Source organism: Drosophila yakuba, chromosome 3R, assembly GCF_016746365.2.
Source record: "Drosophila yakuba strain Tai18E2 chromosome 3R, Prin_Dyak_Tai18E2_2.1, whole genome shotgun sequence".
Lineage (NCBI taxonomy): Eukaryota > Metazoa > Arthropoda > Insecta > Diptera > Drosophilidae > Drosophila > Drosophila yakuba.
In genome coordinates this window covers 8830292-8852322 of record NC_052530.2, presented here as the reverse complement: position 1 = coordinate 8852322, position 22031 = coordinate 8830292, and the positions used below count along the sequence as shown (strand labels likewise).

At 39.1% G+C, this 22031-nt stretch overlaps 3 protein-coding genes across 3 annotated transcripts; all 3 read right to left on the bottom strand.

Annotated features, from left to right (window-relative positions):
- Window positions 1-577: 577 nt before the first annotated feature.
- LOC6540152 lies at window positions 578-20386 on the bottom strand. The gene is made up of 9 exons (XM_039376257.2): window positions 19789-20386; window positions 12339-12651; window positions 12089-12239; window positions 11289-12025; window positions 10406-10869; window positions 9091-9297; window positions 2330-2642; window positions 1543-2254; window positions 578-1480 (listed from the first exon to the last, which is right to left on the bottom strand). The coding sequence occupies exons 1-9, from the start codon at window positions 19830-19832 to the stop codon at window positions 855-857; spliced, it is 3567 nt and encodes a 1188-aa protein (XP_039232191.1). The 5' UTR covers window positions 19833-20386; the 3' UTR covers window positions 578-854.
- On the bottom strand, window positions 8296-9018 carry LOC120321694. The gene is made up of 2 exons (XM_039375042.2): window positions 8543-9018; window positions 8296-8486 (listed from the first exon to the last, which is right to left on the bottom strand). The coding sequence occupies exons 1-2, from the start codon at window positions 8575-8577 to the stop codon at window positions 8363-8365; spliced, it is 159 nt and encodes a 52-aa protein (XP_039230976.1). The 5' UTR covers window positions 8578-9018; the 3' UTR covers window positions 8296-8362.
- LOC6536036 (growth hormone-inducible transmembrane protein) lies at window positions 16179-17630 on the bottom strand. The gene has a single exon (XM_002096615.4). The coding sequence runs from the start codon at window positions 17413-17415 to the stop codon at window positions 16318-16320; it is 1098 nt and encodes a 365-aa protein (XP_002096651.2). The 5' UTR covers window positions 17416-17630; the 3' UTR covers window positions 16179-16317.
- Window positions 20387-22031: the final 1645 nt, after the last annotated feature.

The following is a 22031-nucleotide window of genomic DNA, read 5'->3' as shown; positions in this document are numbered from 1 at the left end:
TGTCCACAAACTGAATTTACGCTGCAGACGGGAACACGCATCCCGAACACACGGCGAACGAGCCTCTTTGCATTTACCACACAAACATTTCGGCCGTGTTCCGGCAAAGCCCCTCCGCCTAAAAAAAACGAATTAAAAACTTGCAAAAATTTTAATGGAATTTTTTTTCATTCTTTCCCACGCTCCCTGGTGTCATCCTGCCCATCGTTGCTGGCGGTGGCATTGCGGAAATTGTTGTCCTCTTTGATTGTCAAGAGTCGGCTTACACACATAAATGTCACATCAGCATATAGCCAAGTGGGTGGAAGGGTTGGCTATACGCTGATGGTTCTGCCGGGTGTTAGCCATAGAGATGAGCGGAGAAATAAACGATCAAAATGCAGCAGGTTTGGAAAAGGCTGTCGCCAACGACACTAAACTAAATCTTAAAGCGGATCTCTTACACGGAAGTGTTATTATTTTAAAAATTCATATAAATCTCTTTTACTTCACGAAAAAACGATTGTGTTTGAGTTAAATGATATGGTAACATTTATTTTATTTAATGCTAGTCTGCTCCGGAAAAACTACTTAACAGTTTTTATATTTAAGTTTATAAGATGCATTTATTAAAAGGGTTATGGAGTTGCTATGAATTATAAAATCGGTAAGCAGTTATATACTAGTATAATCATTCTTTAAATTATAATAATTATTTCAAATCATTAAAATCTGAGCTTTTTTAATTAATCAACATAACCATCGTATAATGTCCACATAACATATGTACAGCGTATTTACACAAACTAAAATTATCCAAATCCAAGGAATTGAGACAGCTAAAGCTATAAAACCCGATTAATGATGCACTGCATCTACAGTTGGTGTGGGGCGTAGAAACTGTTCCACACAGGCTCGATTTTTTGCAATTCTGGAAGTGCCCTGATATCAAAATTTTCCCCAATATTGAGACACTTAAAATTGTTCTCGTTTTCGATGGGTGCAAACTTAAGCGATTTTATACTTTCGCAGTTGGGATCCCCTTGGGCTGCGAAACTCGTCCAAACGTCGATCATTCCGGTGATTACCTTGTGCTCCGCAGAATCGGGAGCCGATTGATGCGACAACATACTGTGGAAAATATAGCACAGATCGTCACCATGGCATACACCTCGCATCTGATGACCGCAAAGTACAATCCTAATGGCGTTGCACAGTTTTGAATCGTGATCGAATCGATAAAGATAGGTGGGGGCACTGGATTGCCGGACGCGGCTCAAAGCTGCCCTGTATATAGGGTGCCAGAATTCGCGATATGAGCACAGTTCGAGAAACTTCATCATGTTTGCCTGGTTACAGGGCTCATCGCCGAAATACGCTTTCTTCAGCTGCAGGCCGTAGTTCTCACGCAGTTTATGATCTAGGTTGAGACTGAGATCGTTTGGTAGCAGGTTTTTGCAGTTTCCCACCTCATCCAAGGTTGCTGGTCGCCTAGAAACCTCTGAAAACAGTGCGAAATAATTAGCGTTTGCGAAAATAAATATAAGTATCAGCACCATCTACCTGGATAGAATAGCAATCCCTCGAAGCTCGTGCCGCCAAACATCATGGGTATCCTGTGGCTCCAGCTATTCTGCATCGATTCATGTGGTTGGCTAGCGACCACAGTGTGCTCGGTAGTGTAAGGTTCTACGACAGGTCCGAAGGCGAAAAGAATCCGATGATGCTTTTCATCGTTGCTGAGAACTGTTGCGGTGGCCTTTACAATCTCCCCGCCGCTCACTGATCTCAGGAACTCAAAGATTGGCTTGTCCTTATTATCACCAGTGTAGCCCAATTTTTGGGCCAGCCTATAGGCCCAATTATTTCTCGGTGGTTGCGTCCAGGGGCACAAAACACTGCCCGACATTACGATAGCTTTGTGAATAAGTCCTTCAGTTTGGGGACTTAGTGTAAGGAAGTGGGTCGAGGCACCTCCAGCACTTTCACCAAAGAGTGTGACATTGCTGGGATCACCGCCGAAAGCCTCGATGTTTTGCTGTACCCATCGAAGAGCCATAATTTGGTCCTTGAGGCCGGCATTTCCGGGCACGTTCAGTGTTGGATCGTCCAGGCTGAGGAAACCCAAGGCACCCAGACGATAAGCAACTGTGACTATGACCACATCCTTCGACATGAAAAAGTCAGGACTATACATATCTCGAGAAGCTTCTCCAACTTGAAAGCCGCCTCCGTAGATCCAAACCATCACTGGACGCGGCTTATCCGGCTGTAACTGAAATGGAAAACATAACAATAAGATTAGACCCATAAGCACTAATAGCAGTATAAGGCAATATCCAAAACTTACATCTTTGGCATACACATTCAAGTAGAGGCAGTCCTCTGAGCCCGCGAATTTCCGGAAAAACATGTGTGTCTGAAGGGGCTTGTCTGCCGGTGAAGTGCAGTCCAATTCCAGATCCCATGGTTCCACTGGTTCCGGGGCCTTAAAACGGAGATCTCCGACTGGAGGCTTTGCGAACGGAATCTTCTCGAAACTGAAGTAGCTTCCTCCCCAGATCGTGTTTCTTTTCACTCCCCGCACAGGACCTGATTTGGTCTTTATTACGGAATATATTGTTGTGGCCAACTTGCGCTGCTCGTACTTAAAACTTAGCACCCTGTAACATAAAATGTTTATCATAAGTTTTGATTGTATGGCAGTTTTTGGTTTAACTAGTAATAATAATAAATAATAATAATTGCACATTTTAAGCTGTTATAGTCTAACACATTACTTATTGAAGATGACGTGTTAATATAGGTTTAAGTAAAGTTACTGCAAACTGTGCACTGCAAATAAAACTCGCTTATCTACCGCTTAATATAAATACTTTCTTAATATTTCATGGTAATAATCGTTTTATAATAAAAAATTTATATACACTCGCACAACAATTGTATTCAATAAAAATTTGATTCTAATATTTCCTTGGTTTTAAATATTAGAAAATTTAAAAATTGTTGAATTATGGATATAAATTTCATGGCGAATTTCTGGAAGCACCTATGAGCGTAGGATAGTAAAATGGCGTATAAAGTGGCTTGTAAACTTCTTAAAACTTGTATAATACCCCCTGCCCCATTAAAAGGTAACTCCTCTTCAAAATATTTATACAATAATGTTTGCGATCTAAACCGCTCACCGCAGTCACGCATTAGGAACATGACCACAGTGAACACTAAGCAGTGAGCTTCAGTCGTACATCAAACTGCCGAGGAACCACTTTCAATGTCGTTGGAGGTCTTTGTTGGCTTGAAAGTCTTGCGAATTGTCAACGGCTTTTGACCAACCTCAACTCAACGCCTCACGTTTTGCATGCACGACCAGTTCTCTATTTTCTATAACTCACCTTTGTTTTTATGCCTGAGATTTTTGTTTCTGATTTTATGGCTAATTTGTGGGTGGGCGTGAGGCGGTTTAATGCATTTAATGGCCTATTTTTATTTGGTCGCACTGCGCACCGCCGACAGAGAAACAAATCGTATATTTAACTGGTATTCTGCAAATGCACTGACACAGTTTGATTCAACATCATTGCACACGAATGCATACAAATAGGTAATTACGTTTGGAATTGAGAGAAAGGCGAGATCAGATTGAATTGTACGTGACTGCTGTGGGTCCGTGAAAGCCAACTTCCAAGACATAGTGCGTTTTAATATATCTTGACGATCTGAGTACGTCATTAAAATATTTTTTGTCAGTGTAGTTAGTTTTAAGTGGCCTAATAGGCAGTAGAAAAGCAGCAGAGCGAAACAAATGCAGGTAATAAATTTAGACTAATTCACGCTGTTAACCTAAGGTTTAACATTTCTTTAAGTGGAAAAATCATTCGATTGCACTTCAAGCACCAGGCATTTGCGCAAAATAATCAAAATTGAGTTTAGTCGTATATAAAATATTTAAAAGCATTCGACAACCAATCAGTCCAGTGGAAGTGATCAACATTTTAGTTACTTAAAAGTCAATGCCTTGGCAACAAAGTGAATAAGATGACTAACTATATAAGCGACTGTAACTCAAGTCAGTCGTTAATCACAAACTAGAAATGAACTTTTATTATATCAGAAATGTATCTATAGTGAAAATAAATGTCTAATTATAAACAGTTGATCTAAAATCCGCCATGTCATGCCCGTAGTGCAGAAAATATGGGAAACCTATCACCTGAAATGAACCCTGTACCCGAGCAACTTATCAGTATAATTCCGCTTGTTTATACATACACACATGTATGTGCATATTTGCGATTTGTCAAAGCGATTTGAGTCAGTGGTATAATGTAGAGAACGTTTATCTATTAATTTATGAATTTAACTAGCAAGGAATATTAAACTTTTAACCTGAAAAACTTCAAAGAAAGGGTAGGTTCCTCATGTTTTTTTCATGGTAATTAAGTTTTATTTGTGTTCCGCTATTTTTTTATTCCTCTATATATTTTTGTTTGTACGATCAATGTTTGGGAATACATTTATATATGTCTTCTAACTGACCTAGCCTACTTTACCGACTTCCTCAATTGAAAGACCGCACAAACAACTAGTGATAAATAAATATAGATACACGCAATTAACACAATTGTGTGTGGATATGCAATAATTTATGTTAAAAATACTAACTACCCGCAAAACTGGTAATAGACCTGCAAAAACGTGCAAAAAATAGAAAACAAAATCAAATAATAATAACAACAAACGAATGCCGCAACTTTGGTAACATCGCTGAATCATAAGTAAAAAACACAGTAAAGATACAAAAGCCCAAGAAACAAAACGGACAGAAATAAGGCAGGGGAAAAGCAGAATTATTAAATTTCTGCAAATCAACTGAAAACAAGCAACATACATATGTATATACATACATACAACAATCAATGTTTTAGTCGAGTTCCCCGACTATCTGATACCCGTTACTCAGCTAGTGAAGGTGCAAAGGAGAAACGCACAGACGGACATGGCCAGATCGACTCGTCTATTGATTCTGATCAATAATATAAATGCTTTATATGGTGGGTAACGCTTACTTCCGCCGATAACATACTTTTCAAAAAGTCTAGTATACCCTTTAACTCTACTAGTAACGGGTATACTAACCAACACGAAGCAAAGTTTGCGCAACAATTTCACCAGCGCAAGACATAAATTGATGTGTGAATAGATTACACTGAGAAAAAAAATTACAAAATTTAAATTTACAAATTTTTTGCCTAAAACATTGATAAATATTTAAACCTGATATCTAATAAGTGTTTATCTTAAGCAACTTTAAATGAAAGGAACTTTTGGATTTATTATTCAGTATATTATAATATTGTATAATTTATAATTTATATTGTATAATTTGGTATTTAATGGTTTCTAAGGGAGGGTAGGGACATAAATTTATAAAGAACGTATAATTAAAATTGTATAAATAGAAGTCACTGGACTGCTTAAGTTTTTTTAATATTTCTTCTTCACAAATATTTTCCCAGTGCACACGTATGCATGTTGGGCAGAAGCTATTGCAAAACCAAGGCGCGAGACCTCAAAACAGGGAAAACCGTTTAACGCTCCGCAAAGGCAAGAAACAGACCCTGGGAAAACTCACTTAAAGGTCAGCTTCAGTATATCCATAAAGCGGGTTGCCATATCGAATTCCTTATCGCGCACTCTTTTTCACTAACACCCAGACACGCTGGTTTTCTATGTTTAGCTATACACGCTTCAAAAACGGGCGATTTGGGGAAAGTGTCACAATAAAACCGAAGCTAGCCAAGTTAACACAACCGGCTGTAACAAAACTACCGCTAATCGCTGAACGGAACAAACAGAGCGCTCTCAAAGAGCGTGCGGCACCAACTGACCGGTGTCTTGGGATCGGGCTCTTGTGGTGGCGGTAATCCCACTCACCAAACTCTCTCTCTCTCTCAGTGCTCTTGAACTGCGAAAGCGTTTCTCACCTGAATCAGCTGTTCAGTTACCAACTCTCTGCTCTGTAAAATACCGGTTTTACCGTTTCACTTTCAGAGTTTCCTTACTGTTATGATCTGTAAGTGTTTCTTTACCAGTGGGTCGAATCGTACCACGTTCATAAAGGCCAAGTATTAGGGATTATGTGGCGTTTTCTACCATAAACAAGGTTAATATTTTAATCGGAATCTACTCCTTTATCTTAAGCGCCGGGGAGGCAACTTAGTGTATATAAAATTCGGTTTCGTGCATTCATGGCACGATTCTAAAGATTCAACAAAATGTGTATGTAAACATAAGGAAGAAAGAAATATTAGGAGTTAGGGTGGTTTGATAACTTACCTTGATAACAAGGGAGAAATGATTGGCGGTTATCCCTTACTCAACGTTAATTAATTACAGTAGAATCCGGTTATAGCGACTTTCAAGGTCCGACGATTTTACGTCGTTATACCCGGAAGACGCACTAACAGAAAGGTGGAAAACAGAATTTTTTTGTTTATTTTATTTAATAATTTTAAAATTTAATAAATTTAATTAAATAACATTTTTTTTTCATAAGAAAAAAGCAGAAAAAACTAGTCATATAACGGGACATCTCATGGAATATAGGCATGAGGTCTGCAAACGCGCGCTGTAAACATTTTTGTGAAGTCGGTCACAGATATTTATTTAAATACATTTCGAACAGAGTCGCTTGATGCTTAAAATTTTTTGCATTATTTTGCTGTATTTTTTTAATGAAACGTCGCAATAAGCGGTTTGTCGCTAAAAGCGGAGACGTACTAGCCGGAGGTTCTTTCATATAACTTTGTATGGGGACCAACCAAGCCATCGAGTTTCCGTCGCAATAACCGGACTGACGCTATAAGCGGAGTCGTTATAACCGGATTCTACTTATAACGCAGCATATCACGATCAATCGCGAACATAATGCTTACTTATTTAATAACATTTTTATTATCTTAAAAAAAAATAATCAAAAAACAATATTTTTATCATTAGTCTTCAAGTCAAATTTTCAACACAAAATCGTAGAACTTTAATTGCAAAATCATTTTTAAATTCTAACAATCACTATCTAATTGATCTATAAAACTCCGTCATATATGTATAAGCGCACAATTTAAATAAATTATTTCAATTTGATTAAGGCATGGAAAATAAATATAAAATCAATCGGATCACCCTAAAATATACATAAATACGAACGAATAGATCTGCGTCTTCACATGTAAAACTGTAAACTGCTGCACGTGGCTTTGTGTAGCTAGATAGTATTGCTTCCTGAGTTAGGATATGAATGAAGTGAAAATGTTTTAATTTCACGGCCCAGAAATGTGAATGCGTGCAAGTGGAGACCTATGATACTCAGGCTAATAATGCATTGCAACATTTTACAATTGCGACTGTTAGGCATCGTCATCGCCACCGATTACAGTTTGGTAAGTGGGTGCCGACTACTGTAGCAGTTCCTGTTGAACTGCTGTTGATGCAATTTTTGCTGCTGCAGCTGCTGTTGTGGCGATGAAGCGATCTGTTGAAGCGATCTATTCCGATTTGGTCGTGCTGGAAATACATATATTGAGCCATATGTGGACTGCCATTTACAGTGATGCTCTTTTGTTATTCCTTACTGCACATGAATTATATCAAAAAGTTTATCAAAATAGTAAAAAGTTAAAAGTTTGATTATATGGCACTGGGTATCAATAATCGTTGTTATCGTTGTATGGGAAAAGCTTTCCTTGGAAAGCTTTCTGAGCGCGCGGAAAAGCTAAATGTTGCGATACTCAAAAGTGTGATCAAGCTTAAGAAATCTATAAAACCTATAGACATATGGAAAAAAAACCAACGCCTCAAGATAACTTTGAACACAAACTTAATTAATTTACTTTCTTTTGAGCTATTTTAAGCCTTCCTGAAAAGAGTAAAGCCCATAGAAATCAGAACGGAACTTATATTGTCTTTTCTTATATGAACTAATGGCTCATATTAGAGTTTACTTTTATAAACAAATACAGTTACTGAAAAAGAAAGGGTAGCTTAATTTCTTATATCTTTTGAAATATTGCAACCCTTTTCCATGTGGGCACAGCATATTATGGAGTGACCCTGAACTAATGATATAAAAATACACCAACCAACTGATAACTACGTGATTTGCAAATACTTTAGAAATAAATTTCACAAAGATAAGACATGTTATGTCAGTAAAACTGTAACGATCACTTTATACGACCTTCTAAGCCCCAGTATTCATGTGACATTTTGGAACTCACAATTGCCAGGGAAGCTTGTCAATAAAAAAACTGTCTCTCTGCTGAAAGATAGTACATTTATTTACCCATGGATGGGCTTTGTAGGGCTCTAATTCGTAGCCCCCTTAATAGTCAAAGTCATCGGATGCAGTGTAGTGCTCTTCACTCTCAGTTACAACCGTGTCTGCCTCGGCGGAAGGTACATCGTCACACAATCCCAGGTGCAGGTTTAAAGCAATAAAATATAAGCTGAAAACAAATTGCTTTAAATTTCTAAGGCCCTTCACATCGAGATATAATCTTACCTGATCAACAAAACAATTTTCAGAAGTGCATCCATTTCGACTCGTCCAGCTGAGAGTCCCAAATATTACTGATACTCAGATGCATGATGAGATATGGAAATAGCAAGCTGGTTATCCAAGTTGGATTACACTACCTATTAGCACTTGAAAGCTGATTCGTAGATATTTGCACAATCGGCGGACATTTAGTAGAACAGATCAAACAACCTATGATTACAATACCTTGACATTCACTTTGGACAATATTATACAATTATTAGAGCTAATAACCGCAACGAACAAATGAAAATCATAAAGGTTCCAATTAGCAAGGAATTAGTCACGCAGTATTTCATATCCCAATTTGTATTAGGTATAACATTTTCGCATCAACGCATTTGCGATAATCTGTGGCAATTGGGTTGGTCTGATAATTCACATGAGGCCCACACAAAAATTAAAGTTATGACGTAGCCGCACGTTCCAATGAAGTTTTATGGGAGTGGTAATGAGTATGCAACCACATATTGAGTTTACGTTTTTAATTAGGGGTAAACTATCGTACTCACTGCTGAATGAAATCCCAGTTGGTGAAGACTTTTGGTACACTTTTGTTCGGAATGAGGCTAAAGTGCCTTAGTTTGGTCAGAAATACCCCATACCTGTTCATAGTGAGAACTTTTTCAAAGCACATGTTAGATCCTATATATCTTTGTTTCAAAACACAAAGTTTATTTTTTTCATAAAATACATTTATCAATTTCATAGTGTTTTTGCATCACATGACTTTGAAGCTTTTCGACAATATGTTTCCAACAAACTCGGATACACAGAGAATTCTTAGGCAAACTAGTTTTAACCAGTTGGTTTAAATCGTTATCTTCTTGTGGACATCAATAAACGACTCCAAATAAATTGTTTTTGTTTTCATTATTTTGTATTCTAAAAATTATGTAAAACTTGGACAGGTTTATCGTTTGTTTGTTCAAATATAACATTTTACCAAAAACAACCTAAGCATACAAAAGATGTATATCTAAATAGACTTAGGCTAAGAATATAAATAAATTGGTTATGGTTAACTAGTAGTCTCAGTTAAATATACATATACTCTTCAAAACACAAATGGAAATTTTCTTCTTGTAAATGTGCGCGTTCGTGATACTGGAAGAAAATATAATGGATCGATACCTCGATTGTGCTTAGTACTTAAAACGATCTCGAATAAATTGAATTGTATAAAATACGTTTGATATTAGTTGGCTTTTAAAGACATCAGCGAGACTTAAAGGAACGTCAAATATAAGATCTTAGTTCAGATTCCTTGGCTGTCATGTTGAATTTGGTTTAGTGGGTTTGATAGTTTCCCATAGAAGGTACTTCAGTTGCGACTTATTTACACTCATAGGTCGTGCGTCTTGACTACATACGAACAGCCTGCTTATACTACAGATTCGATCCGCTAAGATATAGATAGAAACGGATGAACTTTAACACACCTCGTATTCTTCCCGTGGACAAACTTAACAATAAACTCTCATATTTTAGGTCTAAAGCTACGCTTTTCATTGTATCAAACATAGGCTTCAACGTAAAGCTTTTCGAATCATAAAAGATTAGGGTGGGTTTACATTGTTGCCAAAAATAAGTCTTTAGGACTCTTGAGGGCAAATTCTTCAAAATGTTCTCATAAATCGGTGGTTCTCTTATCAGGGATAAAGTCCTTGATTATAGAGCCAAAATGTGTTGAATTTTGTAATTTTAAATCCAAGTAATGTAAGGCTCAGATTGCAATGAAAGTTCAAGTTTTCTTGTCCTCAAATGTGACCCACCCTTGTACTAATAAAGCTACATATCTAGCCTAAATGGATTCCTGCAGATCACTACAGCAACTCGTCGCGTCGAAAGAAACTCTCCCAGACCATCAACTTCTTAAGATCGGGCACGTCGATCACCTTCAGCTCGTCGGATATGTTAAGGCACTTCAGCTGGTGTTTCTCGACGGCCGCAGGATCGACGGGCTGCCACAAGTCCTCCTGTTCAGGATCGAAGTTGGGATTTCCGCATGCCGCAAAGTGCGTCCACAGTCCCACCAGCCGCTCGATGCACTTGTACTCCCGGGTGTGGTTCTTGAGCTTCCTCGCCAGGGAGTTGTAGAACAAGTAGGACAGATCGTCGCCGTGGCACGTACCCCTCACCTTTTTGCCGCAACTCAGGATGCGCAGATGGTTGAAGTGCTTGGAGTCGAAGTCGAAGCGGTACAGATACGTCGGCGCACTGCGGGCATACTGTAGGCGGGACAATACTGTGCGGTATATGGGGAACCAGAAATACTCGTGGGAAACCATCTGGAAAATATTCAATATTACATATTCAATATTCAAGTTATTTTATGATTGATGTACTCTTCGACCTTGCAATTCATTTTTATGGCGGATGTTACCATAAGGGACTGTCTAAATTCAAAATATTACATGCCTGTATCCCTAGGTATGCCGATAATTAATTTATTTTGCCGCAAGCTTCTTCTTGTTTATATATACAACAATATTATTGTCACTCTAGTTTGCTTTTATCTGAATAACTTGAACCACTCATGAGTTGATTCATAGAAATATTTATTTATTATATTTATTTTCTGTCTTCTTGGTCATGTCCGTATATACTTATTACTAAAAACGCATATTCTTTTGTCGATCTTTTATAACCGATTAATTTAAGAGTCATATTGCCCATAGTCATTCAAAATTATTGGGGTTTCACGCACCTGAAGGTATTCATGTAGGGTGTCCAGACTGGGCGTTTTATCGCCGTAGTAGCACTGCCTCAGCTGGTCGCCGTACTCCCGGCACAGGGCACTTGCCCTGTCCATATTCAATTCGATGGGCACCACGAACCGGCAGTCATCCAACTCATTTAGACACTTGGGATTCGTCTTGGTCTCTGAGTACAAGAGGAGTCCCTCGTTGGAAACCCCCCCGATGATCAGTGGGATATTATTGCTCCAGGCGGATCTCATCATTTCGATAGGCTTCTTGGGCACCACACAGTGGTTGGTGACGTATGGCTCGATAACGGGTCCAAAAGAGAATCCAATCCGCTCCTTTTTCTCCTCGTCGATGCAGAGTTCTCCATTGGCTTTGATGATATCGGATCCCTTGGCATTCTTCAGGAACTCCCAAACATCGCGGGTGTTGTTTTCACCCGTGTAACCCGCCTGGACAGCCAACCGAAATGGCCAGTTTCTCTGAGGAGTCACTGCCCAGGGCGAAAGCGTATTACCCGACATGCAGATGGCCTTGTGAAAGAGTCCACGCGTCTGCTCTGTGATCATCATATAGTGAACCGAGGCACTTCCCGCACTGTCGCCAAAAATGGTTATATTTGCGGAATCGCCTCCGAAACGCGAACAATTGGCCTTGACCCATCGCAGGGCCAACACTTGATCCTTGAGTCCCGCATTACCGGGCACATCAAGATCGGGATCGTCCAGACACAGGAATCCTAAGAGGTTTAGGTTAGTATAAATCTATGTATATATGTATTTTTTTCACGCTTCATTCTTACCTAGTGGTCCTAATCTGTAGTTGATAGAAATGACCACTACATCCTCACGCAGCAAATAATCCGGACTGTAACATTCCCGTGAGGCCTCGCCAAACTGAAAGCCACCACCATAGATCCAGACCATCACGGGCATGGGTTTGGTGGGATATAACTGTGAAGGAAATATTAAAGTTTGTTTTTATTGTGATACAATAGAATAGGCTTTTAGTTGAATAGTTCACTTTAAGATATCTTCCGACTATGTACTCACATTCTTTGTGTAGACATTGAGGTAGAGGCAGTCTTCGGAGCCATCGGTCATCTCGAACACGAAGTGCTTCTGCAATGGTTTAGGACCCTGGGAAGTGCAGCTCCTGACCTCCGTCCAGACCTCCGGGGGCTGGGGGGCCTTGTAGCGTAGCTCGCCCACCGGGGGCTTGGCGAAGGGGATCCGCTCGAAGCTGAAGTACGACTGGCCGTAGATGGACTTCCTCTTGACACCCTTGATGGGTCCGTAGGTGGTGCTGACGACAGTCTTTTCGCTGGTCCTGTAGCGACGTTGTTGGACCTTAAAGTCAACCATTCTGCAAGAGACAGGGATCGGAGTGAGCTTTGGCGATTTATCAAGATATTTACCAGTTTGCACCAATTGATCTGAGCCTAATAAACGAAAGGGGGAATTCGCCGTCATTAATCAGGGACAATAAACGACGTCAGCTCTGCCAATATTGATGAGCGCGGTGCGTCTTTTCCGTTTTGTGTTCTGCTGATAAGGTTAATTTTTTATCAGCCCGCGTCTGACAGACCAGGTGTGCGCCATTTATCAGTGCCCCCGACTCTCAACGATTCGTATGAAATCAGTTTGCAACATTTTGTTATTCTTTTTGGCTTTTATTTTTTGTTTTTTGGCTTATTTATTCTGAGTAGCAGTCAAACAAAATCCGACGCGGCCTGGTATCAAAAGATAAACAAACTGCTAACCAAACAAATTTTCCGGCAATTTTTTTGAGTTGTGTAAGTCATTCAACTCGAGTGGAGGAATTCAAGGGTAAAGGCCATTGAAATTCACAAGTGCACCAAATTTTTAACAGCCAATCATTGCTACGTTATGTGTTTATAGATTTCCTAGATTTTGTACTTAAAGTAGCAGGTTTTTGAGGAAGTTTTGATCTAAGAGACTATGGTTTTCTCTTTTTTTTAATTTAGCAATTTATGGCAGCGCTTGTTAAAATTAAAATGTATATCAAACTTTGTTGCAAACTTTCACACTGTTTATAGGTTTTGTATTTTAAAAATAGAATGAGGGTCTTCGATTATTTGATGAACTTTCAACCTTTCTCAGGTGCCCATTAAATAAATAAAAAAGTAAAAACTTCAAGGCTAATTGATAAGGCCCAAGACTTTTATAGAAAGAATTATTTCATAAGTGCGCAAATATGATTTTTTGTCTTTCCGACAAATTTTAGGTCGCCCTGTGGCGTTTTTGCTTACCGACTGTTATAATGGTCGAGTCGTGTATACAAAATAAAACCGTTTATGTTTTTATTTCCATTTTGGATTGAACGATGCCAAGCGGAATAGTTTTGATCGCCTATGTGCTCACCCGGCGAAAGAACGTGTTTCAACTTTTAATTAATGCCTACGTAAGTCCCTATTTGTCATGAACAGATAAAATAGAAACCAAGCTATATCTCAGAGACACTTCTTTTGACACTTTTTGTATTTTTTGCATTGCTTGCCAATGTCATCATCCTGTTGTTCGCAAATGTCAGCAGCTGCTGAAGAAATCCCAAAGCGGCGAAAATATATAACAATTTATGTTTATTAATAGCCGGAACGAGCTGATGCCGGTTTTCATTTGAGATGGAAGCCAAAGCCCTGACGCATGAAGCGAATACTACATCCGGAGCAATTTGGGTGCGACTATCTCAAAACACGGCCTTAAACTTGACCATGGAAGTTTTCATGGCAAAGGAGCGCTTGGGCACCTATAACAATAAGGAAGGTCGATATAAATAATGTTTATGACGGGACTGCCGTACTATAAAAATTGCGTCCTAATGCCGGGCTTGCGTGTATCAAGGTTATTTCTCAACCAAAGGTCCTAGAACGCACCTAAATGGGGTGGACTGGACACTAAATAATATTTAAGAGCCGAAAGCCTTTGGAAATAACATATTTCTCTTTGCTCATGGTTATTTTTTTTCTAATTATGGAAAAATAAACAAGCTGCAAAGAATGCAGAGACTAAGATTTTATGTTAACTCATTTAAGGCTGCATACTACTTGATTTGCCTCGTATGTAGCATTGCTTCCGTCAACTTGCTAAACGAACTTGGGTGTCATAATTGATTTATGTGTTATTTTTGGCCATGGCAGCGATAAATTTAAAGCAAAATAAACAAGAAAATTCTGCTTACACTACGATGGAAAATACTCAGCTGCTTATTAGCAAGATGTGACGACAGCGGACCCAAAAAAGACGCGAAGAAATTCCACAGACATGAACGCAAATAAACTTTACCCGATTTAAGGAAAAAACAAACAAAATCTTTACTTTATAATATACGTTTAATAATAGGAATTCTGTCTTATCGAGCAGATTAAAAACTCCAGTGAACAATTCCAAAACAAAATTTTATAATGATTCACTGAGAAATAAGTTTCCAAAAATGTCAGTGTATACAAAAACGTATGTTATATGTAGTATACATATATACTTGGGAGAAATATAAGGACTAGGACTCAAAATTGAGATCACCTTATCTACAGAGCAGTAGGAATATTTTTGAAACAGCCTTCATACATTTGCTGTGTTTAATGCACCCAGGGGAGAGATAAGCTCGACTTATGTCACATATGATTCAATTAATTTCCCATATAAGCATTATATTCTGCCCGACTCTCCTTATCAGCTAGACATAGGACAAATCCGGCACGCGATAGATGGAAATGTGAGACTGTATAATCTAGAACAGTATCAAATATTGTCTGGCCAACAGAGTGACAGACTGTCATGGCCATGTTAGTTTCTTAAAAAGATGACAGCACACGTAAATTATGATTAGAGCCCACACAAAAGTAGATATTAAGTAGCAAAACTTTAATTTCCGCCTCGTAGTGCTCAAAGAAAAACACGGCCTGTTGATGACCATAACAAGGCTGTAAAAGCTCCATTCGGATATTGCAGATAGAAAGCTTGGGCTCCTTGAATGAAAAGGACGGTAGAAGGCCAAGTGGGAAGAGCTTTAAAACGAAAGGGAAAGTCATCGGACAGGTCAAGGAGTCACGAAAGGCGTGTGTGGGTCGGCGATTGGAAGTAAATAGATTTCAAAATATACAAGAATATTTGCCTAACGAGATTAGTAGGTGTAAATAAATCTTAAAACTACACAGCGAGCATAAAGATAAATATTTAATAATATTTGACTTAAGAAGTAAATCCTCCTCGGCACAAAGTTAATAAGATTTTAGCCTAATTTAATAGCTCCAAGTAGACTTTATTAGCCCCAATGAAGTAAATATATTTAATGAATAACACAAACCGATTTGCGTGTCTTCATTTAATGAAAAATGTGCTAAGACTTGAACTCATTCATTGAAAAATCCTTATAATACATGATATGCACACACATAAATTTAAAATTCAGCTTGCTGTTGTCGCGGCAATTCTTTCATTCTTTATTCATTTAAAAAAATTGTTTTCGCCATACAAAAGCTTTTAGTAAAAAAAATAATAGAGAAAAAGAAAATGCGGCAAAATTAAATGAAATTGACAAGTAGACAAGCGTGGTGGTGTGTGGGCGGCAGATAGAAGGCGAGCACGAACGGCCAGCGACAGAATTTCACATAGAACACAAACGAATTTTTATGCCGCGGTTGTACACGGCGTATGCGCAATGTCAGAAACAAAGCATACAGAACAAAAGAACGCTGGAAATCGCAGAAATCGTGAAATATAACATAATCAAAAAGAATTTAACAAGCTTTCTTAATCATAAGATTACTTAAAGGAAATTAAATTCATGTCATTTCCATACTCGTTTCAACATTCGTCGATTGTTAGTTGTTAGTTTTTGCTATAGATATATAATTTTTTGTCTGCTCATAATTCGTCTATATTTTTTCACATTATTGTGGTTTTAGATTTGTGCTTAAGCTGCAAATAATTTTGAAAAGATACATTTCAAAATATGAAAAAGATAATTATAATTCAATCATACAACTTGTGGTATATAATTTAGACCAAGTCAGTTTTTTCTCTTTTGATCGCCTGCCAATATAATTGCGATACGAATAAAGATGTTCAGCGCATCCATGTAAATGGCTAGAGCGTGATTAATTGGATCGTATGGCGATTCACTGTACTGGGGGTACAACTCCGCCGATTTAACGATCCGCTGCGTATCGTACAGGAGGAATCCGCTGAACAGAATCAGTCCGCCGTACAAGGACATGCTGGCCAGTCCCGCCCCCACTGCAGTAGTGGGAGGCAACCACATGGAGGCCAGCGAGGAGGCGAAGACCACGCCCAACCCAATGGCCAGCGGTCCACCCATGTGCAGGAACTTTTCGCTTGGTGCACAAGCAGCCACTGTAGACAGGGCACCCACAATTCCGCTGGTATAGAGAAGAGCCTTGGTCAGGATGGGTCCGCCCAGAAGGCACATGGGCGCAAGGACAGCTCCCAAAACGGCGCAGTGGACGAGCCAGGCCAGCTGCTTGGCCCCAAAACCTGGCTGATACTCTATGCCTTGAGCAATTGATCCACTAAGCATTACAAGTCCCAGGGTAACCAGTGAGGCAACCCATCCAGAACGCGTCATCAGAGCCATCATGGCATCCGATTGAAAGAAGGCAACGGCTGAAGCAGCTGTTACTCCACAGGATGCTCCAAAATAGGCGTAGGTGGCATGAATACGATCTCTAACGTACTGGGGCCATGCCATCGAGTGATCGTAGATGCTGGGTTGATTGGCGAGGCCGAGACCATAGTAACACAGACCGACGATACCCATCAGAGCCGCTCCAGCGGCCGCTCCTTTGCCCATGGAGTAAGCATTCTCACTGGGAGGTCCCATCATGCGCTCCTTCAGAGAGGGTCCCCTGGTTCTACTCTCCAGTTGGGAACGGTCACGATCTCTCGACTCCCTCGAATACTTTCTCATCCCAAGTTCCTGCATATTTCTGTTAGGAACCACTGGTTTTCCTCGAGCTGAGAAGGGCATTCTCATAGGATTACTCTTCATCTGCGGATGGGCGGAGCTCCACAAGCGAGGACCTCCAGACTGACCCAAAAGCCGCATCGGTCGTCCTGACAGCACATGGTTAATACGGGCCAAAAGCATTTCGAAATTAGGTTTGGTGTACTGCTTAAAGGTTAACAATTTCTTTTTAGTTAAAAGGCGTGTATAAGATTTTAAGGGAGTATCTTGTACAACTTCAGAAAAGTATTAATAAGAAAGGGAAGGGAGTTTTGCCAGGCTGTAAGTTTAAATGAACAATTTAGCTAAACAAATTTTGAGACAGGACTAACCGATGATGCTTGACAGATTTATTTTGAAAAGGCATCTAGGTTACATGTAAAATGAATTTATAGCTAAAATTGCCATCTGCATTTATTATATTATCATCATTACAAGTTTAATTGTTGATTAGCCCGTTCTTTATATATTTTATTATAATGAGGAAATAGGCGATTGCCCCTGAAGAAACTGAAAGCTCTCACCGGTTCAAACAAGTTGAACCTCACGACAACTAGATGTGAACACAAAGAATATCCAAAAGATATTTTTATTCTTCTTATGGACATTTTTGCACGTGCCGAGAAAATCAGCGAATTCTCAACACAGATTGTCTGAAATTGAAGGTTAAGTGGCTGTCAAACGATGAGTTTGCTGTGTTAAGTGATCAAACCAATGACTTAAATTGGTTTCAGTCAATAAATAACAATGTGGAATTGACCAAATTTTAATTTTAGAAACTTAAAGGGAAGCAATTTATTAATAAAATTAAGAAAATACATTGTATGCGTTTTGACAGTTTGTAGTTGTATGTCGAACTGATTGAATGTAGTCTGTGTGAATTTATTTTGACTGGAAAAAATTAGAGAGAGCTCTATAGTCGAGTTCCCTGACTATCTGATACCCGTTACTCAGCAACAATTTAAACATGCAAATGAACGAAGAATTAAATTTTTATATGACGTCATTATACTGCAAAAATATACAAGCCATATAATAATCTGTTGTTTCACAGATGCAATCGAGTGCTACCCTACATGTGACAGCTTTTGAATAATATGGTAGCAGTATCTAAAAGAAATTGAAACCCATTTCAAACCATACATCTTATTCGCCACAATCCAACTTGTTGGCGCTTGAAATTCAATGAAATCATCGTGTGAAGGGGTCGAAATGAAACCAGTTGGCCACCAAACCGAGCTGATCTCATTCAACACCATTCCCATTCTTTAAAAATCGTCAGACTTTTTTGCAAGCCAGCCTAAAATGTGAGTCAGATCTGATGTGTTTACTATGGTTTACATAGTACTACAATTTGCATACGTCCCGTGAACTTCTGGGAGCGGGCTGGCGGAGGAATGAGGAATTCTAGTTTGCTACCTAATTATTTGCGCAGTTTAAGTGTCGGCAAAAAAGCCCACAGGCAAAAGAGAGAGCCAAAGACCCCACTAAACACAATCGACTCGTATAATGACGTCTGCCCTGTAGAAGTGTGTGTATGTGCCGGTCTGTGTATGGGTATGTGCTTGTGGTGTTTGTGGATTTCTATGTTTGCCCATAATAAAGACCAGCTACGATTCCACAGAATCAATGGGAAATGGGAGAAAAACGTCATAAAAGGGTCAGAAAAGCTGTAGCTAGACTCATTGAAGATAAATATGTATATACTTTGCTAGGTTACTATTAGGTAGCATTAAAAAGTCTTAAAAAACAGAACATATATTTAGCGCAAGTCCAATTTATAATTGGTTTAATAATATTCCTTATCTCAAATACAAAGAAGAAGATTGATTTTCAATGTAGTATTTTTTGACCTTAAATCTATTAAAATGTAGGCTAAATTCCGGGAATACTTATTTTTCAGACCGCCTGCACCCGCCCTATACTCACCCACCTGTCGCACCCACCTTCTGTTGTTTTCTAGTACATAATTAGATGTGTATGCGTCTTTCCACAAGAATAAGCAATCCCTGGGGTAGGACATTATAGGCAGCTGCTTAGCAATATCAAAGTAATTTCATTGCTCCCAGCTGTGTAAAATTTGTAACGCAAAATAAGACAGAAAATGCTGTTGCCCCACGTAAATATTTTCCCGAAGGGATTGAAATAAAAGGTGAGTAACTTTGTGGTTTTCACTTGGCTTGGGATAGATTGATTAGGAGCTGAGCTAGGTGTGTCGCTCTGTAGATCAGGACATAAATCATAAGTACGTCGGTTGCGATTTACATAAGGCTTTTAAATACCCAGTGGGTTTCGGAGGTGTGCAGTTTAATTATATAGTTTGCTTTAGTGGGGATGACACAATACGCTGATGTCATGGGGCTTGTGTAATTGGAATGATTTTTATTCCACTCTTAGCTAAGCAATTCAAATGTTTCGAAAACGGAACGCAAATCTTAATAGGTAAACAATAAGGAGCTCCCTACTACGCTTATCTTCAATAAATCGAAAGGATGATATGTATGTATGTCAACTTACTTGAGTCCAATTTTGAACTGATCAAATGCAGCCATGGAAGACATGTTGTTATTTTTCTGCTGTGTCTTTTCGGCTCGGGTGTAATTGAAAAATCAACAGGCGTCTTTCAAACGAGGACGAACTCTCGCTTTTTATTAAAAATTATATAAATTGTTTTCAGTTTGGTGGTGTTTCGATAAATATTTAAAAAACGCTTTTATAAAAATTGTATTTGGTGTTTATGCCTAAGCGAGTTGAGGAACTGCCAGCTGTTCGATGGCCTTGCACGGACTGCGTATATCAACAAAACGGAGCTTTTATGTCCTGCGCACAGACACACGCACACGGATACGGATACGCGTCGAAACCACGCTGGAAAATGAAAGCGCAGTATGCGAAATTCCGAAGCAAAGGCCTATCACATAACTTTTGCTAGGTTTACGGAGTCGCGGAACTAGCTTCTGTAAATCGCTTCCCTCACTATTGTTGCCCGATGTCGGTGATGTATATAGTTTGTGGCTTTTGTGGGCTTCGGATGGTACTCTATAACTATATATAGTCTGGCATCTGTGCCGTTACGCGTCCGCTTGGCGTGAAGGCAGCTCGTCAACTGCCCGCCAAAGCACAAAAAGTTCTAAGCGTTGCGAAAAGCTCGCTAACGCATGCGAAACATGAAAGCGTTTCTTGGTAGACACGGGCGATACGATTCGGAGAAGCATTATCTATAATTCAGTAGTGCTATGCGACATATACATATATGTACATGCATATGTATGTATGTAGTTCTGGGGCGCACTTTTCCACGTCCCTGACTAACTGCCCAATTACATGGCACAAAATGTGTCGACTTTGTCCTGCCGCCAAATAACCACATTATCACGGTCGAAAGGAAAAATTGTACAAAAAAAAACACAGCAGATAGCAAAGATAGCTGTAGACTCGCGCCGGTAACCAGTTGTGATTTCGCTGATTCGACAATATTTTGTTTATTGGTTCTTTTTTGTTTGAAGGGGGTGTCATGCGGCGGTAATCTTTATGGCCCACTCATGCTTTGATAAGAAAGCGTGAAGTCAATTTCACGAATGAGTCACATATTTATTGGAGGGTCTTCTAGGAAGCTGAATAAAGTCGTTCATTCAGTAGAAGTCCCTCTTTCTCAGCTTTCATTGGTGCCACTGATGGCAGAGTAAACAAAGCCAAGTGACAAATACAAAAAAGGGGATGGCACGATAAACACAGCTGACTTAAGGACCTGACTCCTGTTGCTGCAAAAACGGAGTACGAAAGTGAAAGGGAAAAGTAAAATCAACCCCAAACAAGCACTGCTCAAGAGCTTTCCCTCCAAAGCTCTTAGCCTGCAAACTACATATTTTGTGTTCGCATTTTTGTGCTATTTGATTTGGTCTGCCCCAAGTAATTGCCTCTAGTTGTGGTCAGTTCTAGTTTCAGTTTAGTTGGGCACGCAACTGCCGCAGACTGGAATCAGCGAAGATTACACCTAATCAAATTATGGGTTGAGTTAATGGAGCTTTAGTGCTTTATCGACCGAAAAAAAGATCGCATTACTTCTTCCACACACTTTTGAATTAACTTAAAGAGTAGTGTTGCAAAAACAGAAACAGGGGCTTTACATTAAATCGTATTAGCACTCGAAAACATTAACAGTTTTTAAAATTTGAAACACCAAGAAATGGTGGTTTTTCTCAGTGCATAGTCATTTGAGCAGCCGACAGATTTGTTTATACTTATGATATGCTAAATAAATAACCTTGGCCGAGGGGTAATATAAACTCTCGTGACTTTTGGCGCTTATGTTGCCATGCGCCTTTGCTCGCAGTGCTTCTCAATCGGAATCGGCTTCTACATATATATATATATACATATGTATATTATAGTTTATGTATTTATTAAAGTGCTCTCCGGGTGTATCTGTGAAAACCTCTCTGAGAACGATCGCGTGCTCTGGGGTCGGCACGTTTTTCGCTATATGTACGAATGCTTCTCTAATTCATTTAATTCAATTTGAATAAAGTTGTCGTTTTTTGTGCAACTCAGCAGTGACTATTTCTGGCTTTGTCAGACCGCCACATTGTCGCACATTGTTAAATTTTAAATGATTTCAATTTAACCAAAATGATTATTATCAGGGCAACTGAAAATGTATTACTAATAGAAAAAGTTTGCCATTCTGATTGTTGTTTTCGGGGGTTTACGCTGGCCATATGTTGCCCCCACATTTACCCCTTGTTTATCTCGTTGTTACT